This window comes from Anolis carolinensis, chromosome 1 (assembly GCF_035594765.1).
Source record: "Anolis carolinensis isolate JA03-04 chromosome 1, rAnoCar3.1.pri, whole genome shotgun sequence".
Classification (NCBI taxonomy): domain Eukaryota; kingdom Metazoa; phylum Chordata; class Lepidosauria; order Squamata; family Dactyloidae; genus Anolis; species Anolis carolinensis.
Window position 1 is genome coordinate 244018433 of NC_085841.1, and position 23426 is coordinate 244041858.

Consider the following 23426-nt stretch of genomic DNA (forward strand, 5'->3'; position numbering starts at 1 on the left):
CCTGCTGCAGCTGCTCATTTCAATGTGTCCCGGGGTTTGGAAAGTACTGCAAGTGTCATTTCTAAGTGTCCCATTCTGAAACTCCTCAAAAAGCCAACAGTTGAGACACTGCCTAGATTAAAAGGTAGGTTTGGGGCATCACTTTTAACAACTAGTGATTTTTAATGTGGATCCCAAACAACCTACTAAATACCAAGCAAGATGTCAGCCACAGATTTTTTTTTAAAAAACAATTGGCATTGTGATTTAAAATAGGAAAAGATATGCATGAGCCATGTGTGGCCTGGAGATAAACATGTTAGATGGAAGATGTGTAAGACTATGATTGTTGATTGTACTGACTGAACCAATAGATGCAGGGAGGGGATATTGCTTTTGTACGTGGTTAGAATTGTGCACTCATGTCTTTTTGATATTCACAATCATTACACAGTCCCCAGTTTAGTGGCTATATACGGACTGTAAAAATCCCCTAATTCTTATTTACCAGACCTTATTTAACCATTTAAAACATATCTATTAAATTCAGTAGAACAGCACTATCAAAAAGACAAAAGCACCACAGCTTGCGCAGAGTCTGCAAAGGAATAAAAATACAGTGAGAAATACACAGAGAAGAGTGGCTCTGAAGAGAAGAAAGGTGTTGCAGGAAAGGAAGAGTCAGTGCCAGAAACCCGATAATTCTGGCAAGGAGAATCCATACTTCACTTAGACATTAGACACACAAACACCCATGACTAGCTCTTTAAAATGACTGAGTGTCTATGATGTTAAAATAGATGGTGGTACCTTGACTGTTTGTTGAATTTTATTGGGAATATTATTGTAAGCTACTTGCAATGAAGCAGAACATCAAATGAGATAGAATGGGACTGCTGATTTACCTGAATGATCTATACCCTTTTTACAGCCCTTCACTGAGTATTGCAAGAAATCCTGGGCAAACAGCCAGCTTGTTGCTACTTGTGCACCTGTATGGTTCCATAGACAAATCTGAACGACACTGTGCTCTACTTCTATACGTGAACCATGTTTATCAGACCCGTTTCTGAGCATGCCATTACTGGGGGCTCTGGTAGAGGTGCCTTGCTTCACAGCTACAGCTATGCCAATCATTCTGTTGGTCTGCTTTTAAGCTCAGAGCTGAGCCAGTTGTTACTTCCAAAACCCTAAAACAGAAATGGCACCATGTGGCCTGCCTGATGTGGCTGTACAGCATCTTCCTGCAACTTATAGCCTGCAGAGCCAGAGTAGAGGAATCATGGAATCATAGAATCAGAAAGTTGGAAGAGACTACATGGGTCATCTAGTCCAGGGGTCCTCAAACTTTTTAAGCCGAGGGCCGGTCCACAATCCTTCAGACTGTTGAGGGGCCGGATTATCATTTGAAAAAAAAATACAAACAAATTCCGATGCACACTGCACATGTCTTATTTGTAGTGCAAAAGCAACAAGAAGAACAATGAAAGAACAATACAATATTTAAAAATAAAAGCAATTTTAACCAACATACATTTATCAGGATTTCAATGGGAAGTGTGGTCCTGCTTCTGGCCAATGAGATAGTCAAGTTAATTAGGGTTGTTGTTGTTGTTGTTGTTGTTGTTGTTGTGTGCCTTCAAGTCATTTCAGACTTTGGGTGAGCCTAAGTCTAAAATTTATTTATTATTTATTTACTGCATTTATTTACTACATTTGTATCCCACCCTTCTCACCCCAAAGGGGACTCAGAGCGGCTTACAAATTATATGTACATACAATATATTATATTATTAGCATAGCACAGTATTAGCATTATATATTACTACTAGCTGTGCCCGGCCACGCATTGCTGTGGCGAAGTACAGTGGTATGGGAAATCAGATAATCTGTATTTTATAGGTAGTGTGGAAGAGGCCTAACTCTGCCTGTCCCCTGGGGTGAGTGGGATGCTAGGAAACCAAGTGGGCAGAGCTTAGCCTTCTAATTGGCAGCAATTGGATGAAAGCAATTATTCCTCTCCCTCTAATTAGGACTTTATTTTTCTTTTCTTTTTGTTGTATGAACGTAGAGGCATAGATGAGGGGTTGTGCTGCCAAGTTTAGTGTTTCTGGGATGTGTAGTTTTGTTGTTTTGTCCTAGGCTGAAATTTCATTACCCTTTTATATATATAGATATTGAACTATACAACTATACTGTAATATTATTAGTAATATTATATGTAATATAGAATATATAGTTAATATTATTATATGGTATTATTATTAGTGTTATATTGTATTACATTATAATATTATTTTCAATATTATATGTATATACAATATATTATATTATAAAACTGAGGGTGGGGGCCAGGTAAATGACCTTGGAGGGCCGCATCCGGCCCCCGGGCCTTAGTTTGGGGACCCCTGATCTAGTCCAACCCCTTGCCATTCATGAAAAGCACAATCAAAGCACCTCTGACAGATGGCCATCCAGCCTCTGTTTCAAAGTCTCCAAGGAAAGAACTTCCACCATACTCCGAGGCAGAGAGTTCCTCTGCTGAACAGCTCTTACAGTCAGGAAGTTCTTCCTAATGTTCAGGTGGCATCTCCTCTCCTGTAATTTGAACCCATTGCTCCAAAACCTAGTTTCCAAGGCAGCAGAAAACAAGCTTGCTTCCTCTACCTTATGGTATCCGTTCACATTTTTTTATGTGGTGCAGCGGGTTAAACTGCTAAACTACAGAACCTTTACAGTCAGCAATTTGAATCTGTAGGATGCGGTGAGTGCCCGTTGTTAGCCCCAGCTTCTGCTGACCTAGCAGTTCGAAAACATGTAAATGTGAGTAGGTCGATAGGTACCACTTTAGTGGGAAGTTAACAGAACTCCATGCAGTCATGCCGGCCACATGACCTAGGGGTTGTCTAGGAACAGCGCAAATTCTTCGGCTTAGACATGGAAATGAGCACCGACCCTCAGAATCAGAATCGATTAGACCAGTAGTTCTCAACCTGGGGTCCCCTGATGTTTTTGGCCTACAACTCCCAGAAGTCCCAGCTAGTTTGCCAGCTGTTAGGATTTCTGGGGAAGACCAAAAACATCCCGGGACCCCAAGTTGCGAACCACTGGACTAGACTTAATGTCAAGAAGAAATCTATATCCTTACTATCATTTCTCCTCTCAAACTTCTCTTCTGCAGGCTAAACATACCCAGTTCTTTAAGGCGCTCCTCATAGGGCATGATCTCCGGACCTTTCATTATTTTATTTGCCCTCCTCTTGACACCTTCCAGCTTGTCAGTCTTTTAAACTAGGGTGCCCAGAACTGGACACAGTATTCCAGGTGAGATCTAACCAAAGCTAAATAGAGAGGCCTTTACTTCCTCACTATCAACCATTACTTCCCTTGATCTAGACACTATACTCATTTTGATATAGCCCAAAATCCCACAGGCTTTCTTAGCTGCTGCATCACAGTGTTGGCTCATGTTCAACTTATTGCCCAATAATACTCCAAAATCTTTTTCACATGCACTGTTGTCAATCCAGGCATCACCCATTCTGTATCTTTGCATTTTTTTTTAAATTTTGTTTTGCCTAAGTATAGTATCTTACATTTGTCATTGTTGAAATTCATTTTGCTAGTTTTGAATTTTGATCCTGTCCTCTGGAGTATTAGCTATCCCTCCTAATTTGGTGTCATCTGCAAATTTGATAAGCATGCCCTCAAAAACTTTATTTAAGTCATTAATAAAGACGTTGACAGTACTGGGCCCAGGACCAAACCCTGCGGCATCCACTAGTCATTTCTTTCCAGGATGAAGATGAACCATTGGTGAGCACCCTTTGGGCTGTCTCTTAACCAATTACAGATCCACCTAATAGTAGCATTGCCTAGCCCACATTTGACGAGTTTGCTTGCAAGAAGGTGAGTTATAATTTAAACCATGACATTAAATATGTCATAAGTTATCATTATTTTGAATTATACTGAAAAATCTATTTTCTATTAAAAAGCCTATTTTTAATGTATCAGGGTCATGGGTCACTTTGCCTCTATAAATTGGGGTCACAACTAAAAAAAAAGGCTGGGAACCTGTCAAGAGTCAGACGCCAATTAGCGAACAAAAATAGAGTTTATTCAGCAGATAAGCCAAAAAGTAATGTTTACACAGAAAAAACCTTGAAACACTTCACTATCAGTGCTTCAAGAGCAGTTCAAACAAAAATATAATTCAGCAACACAAGCAGGTAAAAACAAAGCTAAACAAACTTAGTGCAAACTGCACTTTCTGAGTCCAAGCCCTGCCAGCCGGCTCTGTAGTTTTCAAAGGAACAGTTCCCAAAAGAAAACACCAAATTGGTCAGGAAACAAACAAACAAACTAAGAATGCAGTAGACTGCTTCCACAATGTGGATAAAGCCGAAGGCTCCAAAAGGATGGTGAAAAGACGTCGTCCGGGATTCCAAGGTCAGGTCAGGAGATAACAGCGGTGTCCAAAGAGCAAGCCAGGAGTCAAAAGCCGATAGTAGTAATCAATCACAGGGCGAAGGCAGTAGCAAGGTCAAATTCCGATCCAAGGTCTGAAGAGGGTGCAGTCATCCAAAACAGGTCCACGATAAGACACAGCGAGAGCCAAGCTAGGTGATAACAGCAGATTCAAATCATAGTCCAAGTCCAGTCTTCATGGAAACACAGAGATCCCAATGGTGCCTCAGCAACACCTTGCCACACGCAAGGTGCAGTGGCCAAACATTCCCATTTTATTCCCCTTCCTCCTGGGTGACCAAACACTCACACCCAAACACCAGGTGTCCCAAATCTACTCAGAGTCTGAGCTCCACACAGCTAGAGCTCGTGGATCTGGAGTACCTAGCAATTCGTCGGAGTCCCAATCATCCTGCCCACACTTAGCCCCATGAACACTTAAAGAACCATCCTCCCTTCTCCAAGCATCCCAATTGGGATCAGCTCCTGCAGAAACCCCAGGTTCAGAAGTATCCATAGACCCCAAATCCCCAGACATCTCCGGTGGCTGTGCCCATTCAGTGCCCGCTTCCCCAGTCACCACCTGTTCCTCAGCATCCATCTCCCCATCTGAATCTTCCTCAGAAGATCCCCCATATAGCTCTCTAAGTCGCTTCCTGCGCAACTCCTCCAATGAACCCTCATCACGAGGGTTTTTTCTTCCTCTTCGAATTCCATCCCCATCAACCATAATCCCCGAAGGCGCAGTCACAACAGAACCACTTTCAGCAAGAAATATCCCAATGTCAAATCACGAAAGTTGCATTTAACCTCAGTCCATGAAAGATTTGCTTAAGGAAACATTCAAACATGTATGCCCACGGATTAGTGTTTTTAATCAATGAAATCAGAAACGTGTGTTGTCCGTATGCAGTTTGGCCTCTAGCGGTCTTCTAAAAGAGAAAGCTAGCAGCAGTTTTCCAAACCACTTTCTTCACTTCAAATGTGCCCACTCCTTCCACCCCATCCCATAATTACACTCTGTAGTGGCATAGGGTTTGCCAAATCCATCTGTCTGGCATGCAAGACCAGTATACCCAAGCTTTCTTTATTTTCAGGCTCTTTCACTAGGCAAATTGCTACATATATATATTGTTAGATGACAGAACCTCTTGAATTTGCATGACAGAGAAGGGCAGAATCCACCATTTTTCATTATAATCCAGTTTGCACCTTATAGCAATGCAATGAATATTAATGGCATTTTTGGACTCAATCTAAAATGAATGCCAAGCAGTTCTGGCAGGATTGGTCATGGTTTGCAAAGGCAATGTGTTGTGTGTGTTAACTGGAAAATGAAGTGCATGAAGCCGATTGGCTGAGCCTGCAAAGACCTGAGGGTTGATTTGATACTGTTTCTGTTCTGCTGCTGCAGAACCAGTTTGGTCAAGTTTTCAGTGCTGACTGAGTACTGCTGGTAAAGAGAGCAGTGTACTCAGAGACACCTTGCTATTTTGAGCCCTGTTTGCTGCTGAGAAAAGAGGGAGAAGAACTAGGACTGTATTCTTCTCTGAAGCAGAGGGACCAGTGTAAATACTACTGTTTTTGATCTCTTGGAATCAGTAAAGTTCCTGTATTTTTGTTCTGCAAACTTGAGCGGCATGTTATTGTTCTGCGGATGACTCTGGACCGTGCACACACGTAAGAGCTTCCATTTATCATCATCAATCTGTAACAGGATTTCTAGTTTGCCTGAGTCCAAGTCATCATGTTAGAAACTGTAGAAAAAGGACAATATAGACTAGAGCCTGGAAAACCTGTTGCATTTATTGCTCTAAGGATTCAAAACTAATTAGCATAACGACTGCAATTAACTCTATTGAGTCAGTGTAGACAAACTCATGAAGGTGGTCCTTGAACCTAACCCCAGCGATAAGTGAGGGAACACTGTATATCCTGCAACAATTCTGATTTAGTAGGGACATTCATCTAGGTCCTCTATTATCCCACTTTTTCAGCTGCTTTTAAAATGTCTCAGTTTCTCTTTCTTCCTAACATTTCCCCCCTTTGTCCTCAGCTTACCTCAATTGCTGTAATATGATTTCAAAAATGATAGGATGAGGAAGAATCTTACCCTTCCTAGATTTAGGCCAGAGTAAACTGTTGCAATGGTTTATGGCCGGAATCACTGGCTTGCTGTGAGTTTTCCAGACTGTATGGCCATGCTCCAGAAGCATTCTCTCCTAACGTTTTGCCCACATCTATGGCAGGCATCCTCAGAGGTTGTGAGGTCTGTTGGCAACTCTGTGGATGGTCCTGGGTGGGAGAAATTACCCTTGTCTGCTTGAGGCAAGTGTAAATGTTCCAATTGGCCACCTTGATTAGCATTGAATGGTCTTGCAGCTTCAAAGCCTGGCTGCTTCCTGGCTGGGGGGGGAATCCTTTGTTGGGAGGTGTTAGCTGTCTGTGATTGTTTTTTATCTGGAATTCCTGTTTTTTTAGTGTTTTTCTTTATTCACTGTCCTGATTTTAGAGTTTTTTAAAATAGTGGTAGCCAGATTTTGTTCATTTTCATGCTTTCCTCCTTTCTGTTGAAATTGTCCACATGCTCGTGGATTTCAATTGCTTCTCTGTGTAGTCTGACATAGTGGTTGTTAAGAGTTGCAGGTTTTCCAAGCTTGTCTGTTCTCCCCGTTAAACCTTTTGCCATGTTGAGCACACTCTGATATTGCTTGGCCACATGTGCCCCCGTTTTCATCTGTGAATTGTCGGAGGGTAAGGCATTATTATCGTCCCTCAACTACAAGGGAAGCAGGGGTTCAATATTAATCACTCCTTACAGCCTTCAACTATTATTGGTGACAGTGCTTCTTAAGGTTAGAGGACCTATGTGGAAAGTTTTAAAGTGAGACTCTGTGTGGTATGCAAATGTTATCTGTTTTTGCCCCTGGAAAGGAAAATAACACCATCATCATCTTGCCGAGTGGACAATGATATTGACTCTTTTAGGGTGGAGCAAGAAAGAATGAGATTTTGATCCCCCCCCCTCTCTGTCTTTCTCCTCAGGGTGAGTTACTGAGTCCATGTCGGTGCGATGGGTCTGTGAAATGCACACACCAACCTTGCCTGATCAAATGGATCAGCGAGAGGGGATGCTGGAGCTGTGAGCTATGTTATTACAAGTATCACGTCATTGCCATAAGCACAAAGAACCCCCTCCAGGTAAAGGTACTAGAGATTATTTCAAAGTCTTACATTTGTTTGGGGTTATTTTTCATGCTCTCCCTGCACTTCTGCTCTCTATTTTGTTGTTGTATGTATGTGTAGCTTTCCACTGTTTGTATTGTTCCACTTTTTGTATTTGCGATTTGCTTCCTTCTTTGGAAAACTATGCAAAAGATTGTTCATGCATGGTCATCATTAGGCACAGAAACAAATTTATATTTCCAGCTTTTTTTTCCACCTCCAGAATCAAGCTTCTTATTAAAATTGGAGCTGGCTCATTCTGTATGGCACTTTCTGAAAATCAGTGACTCAACTTTAAAGACTTTTTTTGAAATTTAAGGCCAAAGCACTAGATTTATTTGCACATACTGTATATGTTTCTTCTGTTGTGTATTTTTGTAAAATCATAGTACAATCTCCAGCTATGGCCCCTTCTACACTGCCAGATTATCTGACAGTGTAGACTCAGATAATCCAGTTCAAAGCAGATAATCTGGAATCAGATACTGGATTATATGGCGGTGTAGATCCATCCTAAAACATCCTCAGCAGAGTTATCCAGCTTCTTTTTGAGGACATCCAGAGAAGGAGACTCCATCAACTCTCTAAACTACTTAATCCCCCTTCTCTCTCCCCCCCCCCCCCAATTTTGGAAAGCCCTTGAGCCAGAGGAACTAAAAAAATGACACCAAGTCTACTAGGAGAGTCTCTTAATGATGAAAATGGTCTGAAGTGGTAAGGAGGATTTTTCAATGTAAAGCATTCCTTAGTAGCATCAGTATTTATTAGCCATTCTATACTACAGAAGATGGTTCTCTATATGGAACCCACTCCCATATATAATTTAAATATTGGGATGACGTGAAGCAGTTGAAATACTGTGGGAATGCAGTTTTCACAAGAATGCAATTTGACTCTTTTTTAAATTAAATTTTTATTACATTTCTGTTCATTCAATTACAAATTTTTTTACAATTCATATAATCAATTCTTCTCCTTTCCCCGAAGTGTTACCCATTGTGCTTCCCATCTCCGGAGTCCCTTTCTTTATGATCCCACCAGAACCTCATTTCTTCTGGTGGGGGTTGGTTCCTATCTTCTTTCCTTAATGTTTATTTGATAAATTTCTTCCATATACTTTCAAAATCACCTTTCTTCCTTAGGCCTTTTTTAACACTTAAATTACATGTTAATTTATCATTTATTGCTAATTTCCAAATGTCCTTATACCATTCTTCTATCTTTATTTCCACCTCTCCTTTCCAATTTTTTTGCTATTAATAGCCTTGCAGTTGTTAACATTGTTATCAAATATTTTCGTTTTCTTTTGATTCATCTGTATTATAAATAGATGACAGTATAGTTGCCGGGTTTATATTAATTTTTTTCTTCATAATACTTTCTATCTCTACTATAACCTTTCCACAAAACCTCTGTACATATTTACATTGTCACCACGTGTGAGAATATACATTCCCCTTTCTTGACAACCCCTCCAACATTTTTCTGAACAGCTCTTGTCCATATTGTGTATCTTTGTCGGGATCAAATACCATTTCCATACCATCTTGTAGTAGTTTTCTTTTATTCTAATTGATAAATTCTCCATATTTTTACCAATTTTTTTCTCCTGTTTTTATTCCCAATTCTTCTTCCCATATTTCCCAAATTTGTATCCCTTTCCTCCCCCATTTAATCTTTATTAATATTTTGTATATCAAACTAATGATCCCTTTCTGATACTCATTTTTTTAGTCTGTTCTTTTAATATTATATTTTCAAATTTTGTTGGTTCTCTTTCTCCTGAGCTCTTTCCAATTTTGGAACCATTGATCTAATTGAACCCAATGGAGCCATGATATGTTTAAATCACCTAGGATTCCCTTTATGTTGTTCTTCTCCTTTATTTGTTCCATCCAACTTCCAATTTGGTCTAATTTCTTCCTTTTCAGCTCTTTCTCCATCACATTTTTTTAAGGTTTGACTCTTAAGATTTTTTTTTCAAAAATAAGGAATGTCCATCATTGTTGGAATGCCTTTCATAATTTTTGAAAACGATGGAACTGTAGAACTAGACACATTTCCCTCTGAATTTTAGCAAGAACACACACCTTAAGGTTAAACACAAGCTGTTTAGTTGGCAGGAATTTGTAATCTGAATTGATACTCAAGAAGACTATGTCTTCTTCCTTTAACAAGTAAACATTGGACATGTGTAAGAGGTGGCAAAAGCTCTTTCAAGGTTCAGTGAATTATTTATTGTATGCCACTGTCCTCAAAGGAATTTCTTTGGCACTCACTTCAAACTCATATAGAAGCCAGGTTTAAAATGCTTTGCCTAATATTAGGGCAGGCCTAGATACTCTGTATACTATATATCGTGCTGGCTCTCCCAGTAGGGATGTGTCAGTGATTACATATCACCATAGTGTGAGAACTGGTTCCCAGTCTTCTGGGAACATGCCATGGCACTAATTTTGATCTATAACTTCATTCATGGCTTGAGCCAAATATCCCTATGTGGGCATTCCTTTCTTAACTCCCAGAACAATCTCTAAGATCAAACAAGAGTGGCCTCTTTTTCTTTTCTATTAATAGTTTTCATTGTGCTTTTTAATCAGCTTTACAACACCTTAGGCAGGTTGCAACATAATGCAAGTGTCACACATTGTTACAGAACAATCTAAATCCCCCTTAAACTCCCCCAGTCACAATTCCCTTAGTAGCACAGCATCTATACAGCTCAAGAACCAATCAGCATAATAAACAGCCATCATAATTAGCTTTAGGGCAAAGGGGGAAAGGATGGAGAATAGCAAACAGGAGAAAACACAACCAGAAAGCCAATCTGAGAAAGGAGGAAAATGATAGCTTTCTTGTTGGTTCTCCTAATGCACACACTTCTGTAGGGAACAGGACCAAGGAATCAGAAGGAGACTCCATCACATTCCCGAGCAGCATATTCCACTGTCACACAGCTCTCAACATTAGGGAGTTCACACAGTTCACACAGTAAGCTCATGTTCTCATGGTTCACACCAAATCTGCAGTGTTGACCAGTACCATTAGACTTAGTCACCAGCGAAAGGGAAAGTACGTAGTGCTGGCTCGTGGCGCCCTGCATATCCTCTCTCTTTCCCCATCACATGGTGCGGATGGGATAGGGAGTGTTGGCGTCTTGTCCCTGTCCCCATCAGATGGGAGAAAGAGCAGCAACACATGTTGCCCTGCCACCCTTTCCCGCATCATATGGGGGGTGGGAGGAAAGTGCGTGTAGCTCCGTCAGACCTACCCAATACATTCTCCTCCCTGTGGTGGTGGCGCTTCCTCTCCGCTTTGGGAGGAATGTGGATGTGGCCTGCCGAGTGTCATCTGATGATGCTCAGCAGTCCTTGACCAGGCCCGGCTAAAAGTGGCAAAACAGGGCTGTTTCAGTCCCATGTGAGACTTAGGTTAGATCTCAAGTTGGGTGCTGGATTGAAGAGAAGAAAGTACACTATCCCTGGGCTCATGTCTCATCTTTACCATGCCTCCTTTATTTGTTTCTTTCACTCCACGGCTTTTGCCTCTCCGGCTCCTTCCACACAGCTGTATAAAATCCACATTGACCTGGTTTATATGGCAGTGTGGAGTCAGATAATCCAGTTAAGAGCAGATATTGTTGATTGTTTGCCTTGATATTCTGGGTTCTGTGACTGTGTGGAAGGGACCTCCCTCTTCCCTGCCTCACCCAGGGCTGCTGACCAGCCTCCTTTACCCGGGCACCGGCTTTCCATATCTGATCCCTCTTTCCTCTCTTGCTATTGCACCTTCCAATCTCCAGTTTCCTTTCTATACCATCTACCCCACTTCAACTGGCCATCCCCTACCTTCTAAAGAAGCAGCAGCTACACAAAATAGGCAGTGCTGCTTTAAATGGAGGGCAGGTAGGCAGCCAGGCAGTGGTGCTACTGGTGTTGCATTGCAATGAGCAAAGGAAGAGGGAGGGGCTCTTCCATACCGCTCCTATATCCCAGGATCCGATCCCAAATTATCTGTTTACCACAGGTTATCTGGCAGTGGGGACTCATATATTCCAGTTTAAAGCAGGTAATCTGGGATCACATCCTGGGAGAAGGGCCCTAAAACAGTAGCAGAAGTGTAGGGGGAGAGGCAGAATCAAATAAAGACAAGGTGGCAATATTGCCCCATTTCCTCCCATATCCAGCCGTGGTGGTGGTAGGATTCTCACTAAAATAAATATTTTCCTCACTGAAAGTCCACTATAAATGCATAACCCTGCTATGCCATGTCATGTAACAAAAGTCAGCAAAAATGAAATATTCCGTAACATATTTAATAGTATTGTTGAAGGCTTTCAAGGCAGGAATTACTAGGATGTTGTGTGGTTTCCGGCCTGAATGGTCGTGTTCTAGCAGCATTTTCTGACTATGCCAGCCAGGCGAAATATCAGGAGAAAATGCTGCTAGAACATGGCCATACAACTCTGAATCACATAACACCCCATCTTAAATAATAATAATAACAATAATATATAATATAATAAACTTTATTTATATTCTGCCCTGTCCCTCCAGGGGGTCTCAGGGCGGATTCCAATATACAAAAAGGCAAATATTCAATGCATTAATAAAGCAAACACGTACCGACAAAATAATCCAGAATAACCCCACATGTAAATGTAAAATTAGAACCTAACATCAATAAATTAAACAAAATGTAAGCAAACAAAATTATATAACGACATAAAACCCAAGCATGAGACATCCATATTGATTTACAGGAACTAACCAAAGTTCACAAAGTCATGTGGGTTGATTGTGTGGCCAGTGATGACGCTGGGCCAACATGGACTAGCAGGGCCCGAATACAACAATAGTTCTCAACCAGAAACAGAATTATAGTTGGCGCTCCGTATCCACAGATTCTGCATCCATGTCTTGAAAATATTTTTTAATCCAAAAGGCAAACCTTGATTTTGCTATTTTATATAAGGGACACCATTTTGCTGTGTCATTGTATCAAATGGGACTTGAGCATCTGCACATTTTGATATTGGGGGCAGGTGGAACCAAACCCTTGTGGATACTAAAGGCCTCTGTAATTGCATTTTGATATTAGATTTCCTCTGTTCGTTGTATTTTCCCCTCCATTGACTCTATTGTTTTCTGTGCAATATTTGCAAAGACCTCTGTTAAAACGACTTCACTCTCCATCACCACCACTTGATGAAATTAACCCAGTGATTTCTGGGAAGATAGGTTACATCAACAGTTATGAATCTATAAAACAAAAAGTAAATAATACGTGCAAAACTTCAGTCATTGGCCAAACACACTGAAAGGCACTGGCAGGCTTGTTTTATGCAGACATATTGGGCAGAATTTTAACCCACACATTTTGGGCCATACAAAGATTAGTTACTTGTTTTTTATTGAAAGCTTTGAATCCAAAGCAGATAACAAATCAGATAGGTACTGGGTGCCCTGTGTAAAGTCCAGAAAAACCCAGCCAGGTGTGTATTGTGGTAATCCAATAATGCCCAGTTTTCAGTTCCAGCTGCAAAGCCCAAAAAGCTGGAAAGACACCAAGCTACCTTTCTCTTGCCTGTTCAGAAACAACAATGGTGCCAAATCTCTCCAATTATACCCCTTGTTCAGATCTGAAAATGATTTCCAGGAAATCTTATGTATCCCAAGTAACCTTTGTTTCCAGACAGCCTTGTACATTCGTCTGGGAGACAAATAAAAGCACATTTAGAGGGCTCCTAGCTTCAGTGAAGTGGCCACTTAACTTGAATTGCTCTCATTAAAGGAGCAATTTCTATCCAGAATAACTAGAAAAAGCACAAGAGAGAGATAACATGCCCCCATTTTTCTTTTCATGGAGCTAATCAGTATATATCCTTGATAAACAAGTTAACAGTATATCTGCATGACAGACTGATACTTTCATTTGAAAAAATGGTTGTGACATGCTCCCCCCCAAAATAAATCTCTCATTCATATACATATATATACACACACACAGTAGTCTCACTTATCCAACCTTTGCTTATCGAACGTTCTGTATTATCCAATGCAGTCTGCCTCTCACCCAGATCCACAGCTGTTTCTTGTAGGTAACAACGTGCAGCAGGCCAACATGCCCAACAACACAAGTGCAGCCACATTCCCAAACAAGTGACAGACTTATTGTAAAACATGATGTTTTGGTGCTTAATCTGTAAAATCATAAAGTTTAATAGCCTTTTCCTTAATCCCTCCTTATTATCTATTAGGAATATATTCATAACCTGTTAGGATTGTGATACAATATGGTTAGATATTGGTGCAGAATAACAAAAATACAGAAGTCTAGGGGTTTATGTGAGCAGAGGTGAGAAAAAGCAAAATAGCCAGCCTCCCTTTCCCTTTAAAGAGTCATGTGCATAAAATAAGCACCAGAGACATCAAAAGTAAAATAGTAAAAATATGTTTACTCACAATCTTGTATGATGATGGTCATACAGGTAAAAACATCTTAGTTGCAAAAGAATACAGTTCAGGATTCTACATATCTCTTAACAAGAACTAACATCAGCAGCATGGCTGGATCAAGAAGCAGAAAGAGGTGAAGAGAGAGAACAAAAGAAAATCTCCCCTTTTATGCCCCAAATTCTAAAGGCATATGTAACTTCCTGTATGTCTCCAGGAAGTATACTCCACATCACATGCAAAGCCCCTAAAATGGTGCCATCAACTCTGTAATGCAGCTTTGCCTTCAGGTTACTAACAAAACTAACTACATAAACCATCCCACATTGAAAATGCATGCATGATTGCTAGATAACCCAACATTATCCAACATTTTCGCTATCCAACACACACACACACACACACACACACACACACATACATATATATGACATGAAATATGACATATATATATATGACATGAAAGACCAGTCAAATCAGATTCCTTTAATGTATTTGAGGGGAGCAAAGAGTTTGCTTCTGGCTAAAAATTTTGACGAATTAGCACACCCTAATTCCGAAGGCTTGGTAAAATTAGTATTCACAGACAATACTTTCTTTCATATAATTTGGAAAACCAATTTAGACATCTCTTTGTTTCTTGTATCATTTACAATCGTTGTTTGGGGATATAATGCTATAGATTTTGGTTCTTCCTTGTTCTGGTGCTGCCCTCTACGATCTCAACTCCAGTACCACCATCATGTTTTTCCTCCTGTTCCAAAACCTGTTGAAAATTTGGAGACAAATTTGAATCTGGTGGAACCACGGCCTTCACCATCTTTGGTTTTGTCCTTTTTGACATTAAAAGTTTGGCTAACTATGCCACATCGAAGGTCAAAGATCTGGGTGGTTAGATTTCCCTCTGAAACTAAACATTTTCATCTCTCGTCAGCCTCAGAAAGAACTTCTGAAATGCCCCGTTTCCGAGAAGAGCGTTTTAAGGACTAGTGGATTGCTTCCTAAATTAGGTTGCTAAATCATAGTCAGAAAAAGGAGTGTGCCTTTGAATGTGATTGGATTATGATCAGAGGATGATAAACAGTTGCAAAAACATTGTAATGTCAAATTTAAGAATTATGTTAAAAACTCAGATAGTGATTGTTTGGTTCAGCTGGGATGTTTGCCTAGACCAGGAAGCAGGAAAAGGGAAATTAATATTGTTTCAGATCTAATAGCAAGGGCTGCTGTGACAATCTGGAATCAATATACATAAGAATATGTTTAATCCTTATCCATTACCATGGGATTTCCTTTTAATGAAATAGATCCTTCAGAGTTAAATAAAAGATGGGTGAGAGCTAGTGAGGCAAAGTTGAAAGGACTGATAAGGAAAAATAAGCTCATAAAATAGGAAGATATTGTTAATCAAAATCAAAGCAGAGTGCTGAAATAACAGTATATTAAAATAATTCATTAGGGAGTCAGACGTTTACACATGGAAACCAAATTTGAAACCTAAATGGAGAAACATAATAAAGGGAGATTATAAAAAAATAATGTTGTCAGATTGTAATAGGAACTTTAAAAATACACAGAAACACAAACTACAAGAAGAAAAGAAAAGAATCTAACAGAGAATGGGGAGGGGATATAAAGATCTTTTATAATAACAACAATAACAATAACTTTATTTATATACTGCCCTCTCTCCTCGAGAGGACTCAGAGCAGTTTCCAACATAGCAAAGAAACCATACAACACATACCACAATAAAAAATAATAAACATGAAACAAGAACATCTTTCATGATGTAAATCACATTGATTCAGTGGGTCTTGCTAACTGGGACTAATAGTTGGGTATGATGTAAGCCCCTGAATTAATCTGATGGGAAATCATTTAAAGATAATTGTGAAATGGCACTTGATGCTTTAGCAACCAAAAAATTCTTGACCATGTGATTAGTTCAGTAATGAACCCATGCCTAGAGTGAGGTGGGGGTCTTTTTCTCCGGATGACTTCTACAAAAGGTGGAACAGCTACTACCTAGGAATATTCTAGCTAAAGATCCTGCACTGAACCAGGGAGTTAGAGCTGATAGCCCATAATTGTATCTAAACTGAAACATTATACTTAATTATCCCATGATAGGGCAAATCATGTAGTCTTTGAAAGCTGTCATACTGTGAAACAATCAAGCTAGGGAGCAGAACACAGTGTACTAATTCCTGGGAGGCTAAAGAGTAATATTCTTCTTGCACTTTCAGGATTTTCTTTTGTGTCGAGGCCACTGAGGTCTGTTCGACCTTTGGCTTATAGGCCAAATGGGAGAGGCTGGAAATTTCCACCATCATTTCTGCTCCACGAACTACTACTGGTCCATTCTGTTTAAAGAGCTGTTATCTTCTATTACGTTACAAAGATCCATTTGTAATACTTAAGAATATTAATTGGTAGCCACTGCTGTCATTGCATATGGAATTAATGCCCATTTATATTTTCTCTTACCTCTCTTTTTAATTTGGCTTGCCTGTTCTTCCCTCACTCTCTTGCAGTGGCAGGCCATTTCTCTGACTGTCATTGAGAAGGTGCAGATAGCAGCAGCTATTTTGGGTTCCCTTTTCCTTATTGCGAGTATCTCGTGGCTCATCTGGTCAACTTTCAGTCCTTCTGCTAAATGGCAACGCCAAGACCTGCTCTTCCAGATCTGCTATGGAATGTACGGCTTCATGGACATTGTCTGTATAGGTGGGTGAGTGAGACTGAAAGTCAGCAAGAAATGAGGCTGTCAACTCCTTTTTTTAAATGAAGAAACTGTGTAGTGATATATTACGTGTCTTTTGATGAGATAAACAGAGAGCATTATCATACTTACAACCTCATCACATGGACGCCCCTACCCCGGTGCCGTTTCACTAATCTCTATGGTGAAACAGCAGAGATGTGGGGTGACAAAGTCACCCCATGTGCCGCTCTTGAGTGGCACTGCTTCCCCCCATCACACAGGGGAAACGTTGCTGAAGTGTGCAGATCCATTGGAGTCAGCACTGGGGGGATACTACATCAGGAAGTCCAGCAATGTTGTGTGATCGGCAGCGTGCCACCCATCATACGCTAAAAAAAGGTCAGTGTGATGAGGTCCTAAATGACAAACTGTTATTACAGGGAGCCAACATGGTAAGTAATTTGAGGAGTTATGACTCTAGAGCAGTGTTTCTCAAACTGTGCTCCTCCAGATGTTTTGGGCCTCAGCTCCCAGAAATCTCAGCTGTTAGGAACTGTGGGAGCTGGTCCAAAACATTTGGAGAAGTACAGTCTGAGAAACTCTGCTTCAGAGGGTCAGCCAAGAAAAACCACTGGGCGATTTTAGCCAGGTCACACTCGCTCAGCATCAGAAGGAAGGTAAAAGCAACACCTCTCTGAACAAATCTTGCCAGTAAAACACCATGATAGGATTGCCACATGTATGAAATGATTTGAAGGAACACAGCGACAATTATTATTACTCTGTGCACAACAACACTGTGTATTATGGTTTTTCAGAGGGCGGAGACATCCAAATCTCCCTCCTTTTAGAGGTTATAAGTTTTAGAGGTTACATGTACACCAAATGTATTGTCTTATATAGTACGCAAGCTGTTATCCTTCTCAGGGAGGGATAGAAACCATGCAGTTTTGCAGATGTCATGAGACTGTAATTTTTATCATCATTCAGTAAAGGCTTGGCTGGATAGTATTGTTGAAACCTGTAATCCAATAACATCTGGTAGGTTGTATGATTCTCTGTTATGTTCTAAATCAGGGGTCCCCAAACTAAGGCCCGTGGGCCGGATGTGGCCCTCTAAGAACATTTACCTGGCTCCCGCCCTCAGTTTTAGACTTAGGCTCGCCCAGTCTGAAATGACTTGAAGGCACACAACCACAACAACAATCCTAATTAACTTGACTATCTCATTGGCCAGAAGAGACTATCCTAATTAACTTGACTATCTCATTGGCCATTGAAATCCTTATAGGTTTATGTTGTTTAAAATTGTATTTATTTTTAAATATTGTATTGTTCTTTCATTGTTGTTGTTGGGGGGGGGGGTTGCACTACAAATAAGACATATGCAGTGTGCATAGGAATTTGTTCGTATTTTTTTTCAAATGATAATTTGGCCCCTCAACAGTCTGAAGGATTGTGGACCGGTCCTCTGCTTAAAAAGTTTGAGGACCCCTGTTCTAAATCATGGATTATCTAAGAAGCTGTTCTAGAGAAAAACACAATAAAAGCTCTTCAGTTTAGGTTCAAGGTGGAAATATCCCTCCGGAGAGATAAGGCGGAATATTATTATTATTATTATTATTATCAACACAACGACGTTTTATGGCACAGCAAACAAGATAGATATGCTGGATTTCGTTTCGCAAAACCACAAGTCGAACACTTCCCAAGTGTCTAGGACTGTGTGATGTATTTTCTGATGATGTGTGCAGATCCCAGTAGGGTGGCCTTTTGCAGTTGGCAGATGGTGATTTTGTCAATGTCTATTGTTTCCAAATGCCGGCTGAGATCTTTTGGCACAGATTATTATTATTATTATTATTATTATTATTATTATTATTATTATTATTATTATTATTATTATTATTATATCCCTAGTAGCTATTTATAAAGAAATCCCTAGTAGATACACAAATAAGATACACAAATAATTACAAAGTGGTAAATATTTCTATCATGTGTTAATAATGCATATATCAAGGAAAGTTTTCATTTGGTGGATGTGAATGGAATGAATTTAAAATGATATCAGAACCATGATTTAGTTCTCTACTGCAAGTCTGAGGTTCATTTCAACTCTGATTTTAATACTTCAAGAATCAGTATGACGGAGCCACATTTTTCTACTCAAGAGATGCTCTCTCCACAAAACAAACCACAGCATACAAATATACCGCCCAAAATAGAATAAAATAAGAAATGGCTCAGCTTGTAGGGAGAAATAACATGAAATCCAGTTTATATGAGAGTAATTCCATCTTGCCTGTAACAGTGCAAACAGTGCTAGGCAAAAACAAACAAGAAGAGCAAAGTGATTTCTAGTTAAGATGGAAGGGATTGCACTCTGCAGACCAATCATATTTTTGAAGGGGAATGGCATAAAATAAATAAATCTTGGTCGAATTGTATAAAATAAATGAATCTTGGGATGTGTAAATAAATCTTGGGAGAAGAATAGCCGAGGAGAACTCCCAATCAGGCATTTCCTTTGTCCTCATTTTTAAAGAGTGTTCTGTAATATGTTTGCACAGAATAGGATGGGAAATGAAGCGACCAAGAAAGTTATAAATCATGACGAGCCTATTGCCAGTTGTGAATTTGAATCACCTCCAAGCACACAGGCAGGAGAGCATTTGCTAATAGGCAAAAAAGTAATCTTTATTCCTCTTTAAAACTTTTTCCCATGGGCCATACATGTCTGCCTATGGTACAGGAAGAAGAAGCAAATAAAATTGCTGGCAAAAATATAAAATGCATATTGTTAAAACAGATGTAAACAGGGGAGTGTTATGATCACTTGGTTTATGTTTTAACTCTTTCTCTGCTAAATTGCATAGTGATAACAATAATATTCACTGTTCATCTGTCCTAGACATGTGTTTTATATTTTACAGGTATTTTTACTTGCTTCTCTTTATTTGCAAGGGCGTAGTATAAGATTTGGTAAAGCTCATATCCTCTGTTGTGAATCTGTCCTTAATTTCATTTCTATACATCTTATTTTCTCATTCCATCCATAAAATCTTATCCTGATGTCCTATATGACATGCTGCTATGATGTAAGCATTCCTGCAAACCGATGGCATTGGATTTTCACCAGAGGAGAATATTAAATTTGTCTATTGCATGATGGTATGTGATCAAATCAGTCTGTGAACGCTCTGTTTTTTTTTTTTTTTAATTTTGGAGGGCAGAACCTACAAAAAGAGCAAGTTTTGTGGATGAGGGGTGAGTGGGTGAAAGAGACACCTTCTTTTTCATCCTTTCAGTCTAGCAATGCAAGACATTAAAAGAGAGGTACTTCCAATGCTTTTGGATGCTAACAGGAACAGAGAGCAGGTGGGTGGCTGGTAGCTGCCAGTAAGTAACATGATTAATGTGGCTTTGATAAAGCAGGAAAGGTTGGAAGCAGCTGTTTAGCTCATCTGTCAGGGAGAGATAAGTATTCTCCTATCCATAAGATGGATATAGAATCAAGCAAAACAAGCTCCTCCGTAGTGATATGCATGGCAGGGGGATAGAGCAAAAAACACTGTGTTTTGATGACCCTGGAAGATCAGAGAGTGATGTTTCAATTTCCCTTTAATGTGTTTTCTTCCCCTCCCTCCCAATCCTTTTTCCTTTTGCGGTGTGTCTGCCAGGAGCAGGGGCTGTTACACTGTCTGTGAAAGGCTAGGTGTGAGGAAGTACCGTGCTTATCAGTGAGCTATCCTCTGTTTGAAAGTGTCCTATATTTGGCAGACTGCTCATCTGAAGTCTGCTTCAGAGTTAATGAAAGAACGAACAAGGAGCATAAGGTAAAAAGGCAGAGCAGGAGATAGGTGCTGAAGTTGTCCATAACTGTGAGCACCTGGAGTGAATGAACATACAGCAGCTGTCTTGAGATGTTTTGGGAATTCCAGTGTCCTCCCATTGGAAGTTGTCTGGGATTTCCCTGTCGAGTTCCCCAGGGGAGAAGCAATAGAAGCACACCCGCACTAGGCCCGCTCTGTTCCCAATATCACAACAGAGTAGAACAAGACGTTCGCACCCAAAATGGTTTAAAAAACATAGTGAGCTGGGTAATGGATTATTTCAAGTGGGTAAGTAATTGCATTCCAAGAATAATACAGTGCTCAGAAAGCCCGCCCGTACATGGTGTGATAAATGCCAAGCAAAGACGGTATGATTGTGGTATAACAGTGTCATGTGATTTGATATTTTTTTTTCGTATCAGGAGTGACTTGAAAAACTGCAAGTCGCTTTTGGTATGAGATAATTGGCTGTTTGCAAGGATGTGGCCCAGGGGACACCCAGATGTTTTGATGTTTTTACCATCCCTGTGGGAGACTTCTCTCATGTCCCCACATAGAGCTGGAGCTGATAGAGGGAGCTCATCTGCCCTCTCCCCGGGTTGGATTCAATCCAGTAACCTTCAGGTCAGCAACCCAACCTTCAAGTCAGCAGTTCTGCCAGCACAAGGGTTTAACCCACTGCGCCTAAGCAGACACACCAGTCTCCTGATCACAGTCATAGCCTGTTTAAGCCACTTACTTCTACATGGGCATCTGTGGATATAGGTTTGAAGATCCAAATGACCTTGTGTCTCTTTTTTTGGTGATTTGTGAGGTGTCCCCCTTATTTTAAAAAATAGGTATGCTGAACAGAGGGAATGTGTTTTCTATCAGAACTCCGGTGGCGAAGTGTGTTAAAGCACTGAGCTGCTGAACTTGCAGACCAAAAGGTCCCAGGTTCAAACCCCAGGAGCGGCGTGAGCAGCCGCTGTTAGCTCCAGCTTCTGCCAACCTAGCAGTTCGAAAACATGCCAATGTGAGTAGATCAATAGGTACCGCTCCGGCGGGAAGGTAACAGCACTCCATGCAGTCATGCCGGCCACATGACCTTGGAGGTGTCTACGGACAACGCCGGCTCTACGGTTTAGAAATGGAGATGAGCACCAACCCCCAGAGTCAGACATGACTGGACTTAACGTCAGGGGAAAACCTTTACCTTTACCTATTTTTCTATCCTGCCTCCATCTCCCCGAAGGGACTCGGGGCTGCTAACATGGGGCCAAGCCTAGAAACAAAACAAAATATTACAAGTTAAAACATATATAAATAACTAAACACTGTCGGCACAACAAATCAAATGCAATAAAATGGATTAAAACTCAGTGATACAGTATAACTCCATAATAATGAGATATAAAAGTAAAGTAAAGTAAAGCCCCCATGAGCCCATTGATTTAAATAGTGTTTCAATTACCTCTGCTTTGGAGTTGTGAACTTCAGGTTTTTATTACAATTTGTTCTGTTCTCTTTGTCAAAACATAAAGCGCTTTCTGAAAAATGTTTTTTTTTTTTTGTCAAGGATTTTTTTAAACATCCGATTATAGCTGTCATCTGATGTTGCTTTCCACTTGACATTTTGTACTCTTGCTTGAGGAACTGGAATACAACAAACATACATTTTTAATTATTATTTCAGCTTTAAGTCATTACTTTTCATGGCAAAATGAAGAAAGTTGGGCCTCTATATCATGTCAATGATTGCTTCTCTCTAGTTAACTGAGAAATACAGTAGAACACATGCAAATACAGTAGAGTCTCACCAGAGCCGGCCCTAGATATTTTTCAAGTGTAGGCGAACAGAATTTTGGCGCCCCCCCCCCCCAAAACCAATCACTGAAAAATAAAAGTGTTGGATAAGCGAAAATGTTGGATAATAAGGAAAGATAAAGGAAAAGCCTATTAAACATCAAATTACATTATGATTTTACAAATTAAGCACCAAAACATCATGTTTTACAACAAATCAATAAAAAAAGCAGTTCAATACATGGTAATGTTATGTAGGAATTACTATATTTGCGAATTTAGCACTAAACATTGAACAAGGATATAGGGCAGTGTGGACTTAGATAACCCAGATAGCCCTCAGTATTAAAAAAAACACCCTCTAAAATCAGGACAATAAATAAAGAACAACACTCTGAAAACAGAAGAAATCCAGACAGTAAACAATCAGGGACAGCTAACTCCTCCCAAAAAAAGATTCTCCCAGGCAAGAAGAAGCCAGGCCTTGAAGCCACAGGGCCATTAAATGCTAATCAAGGTGATTAATTACAACATTCACACCTGCTTCAAAGAAAAGTTTTTTCTCCCACCCTGGACCTTCTACAGATATATAAACCCCACATACCTAGCTTCCAAGTTCCCACAGACCTCACAATTTCTTTTTTTAAAATAATTTTTATTAAGTATTTTTGCATACAGGTTTAAAATAGTGGGGTTCAAAATGGGAGAGGGAAGTAGGGGGTAGGGAGAAGGGGTGGGGCTGGGAGAGAGGTTATAGAAGAGGGGGGAGGAAAAAGGGGAAAGGAGGAGAAACAAAAGCAAAGGGGGTGGGTTTTAGGAGGGTGGGAGGGGGGAGGGGGCTAGAGAGAGGCCCGGGAGAGTCGGTTGAGTCTTTGGATGTCAGAGAGTAGTCCCCTTGTGGTGTCGGCTAGTCCATGGGTAACTGTCCATTTGGGTGGGGGGGGGTCCGTTTGCCTCCTGAAGCGACAT

At 40.2% G+C, this 23426-nt stretch overlaps 1 protein-coding gene across 2 annotated transcripts in view; it reads left to right on the top strand.

Moving 5' to 3' along the window:
• marchf4 (membrane associated ring-CH-type finger 4) overlaps positions 1–23426 on the top strand; it is a 151651-nt gene that overhangs the window by 105043 nt on the left and 23182 nt on the right. Inside the window, exons 2-3 of one of the 2 annotated variants that reach the window (XM_062967335.1) lie at positions 7495–7656; positions 16667–16859. In XM_062967335.1, the coding sequence (XP_062823405.1) occupies positions 7495–7656; positions 16667–16859 (355 nt within the window). The remainder of the gene's footprint in view (positions 1–7494; positions 7657–16666; positions 16860–23426) is intronic. The other variant, XM_003226094.4, reaches the window with a different exon arrangement.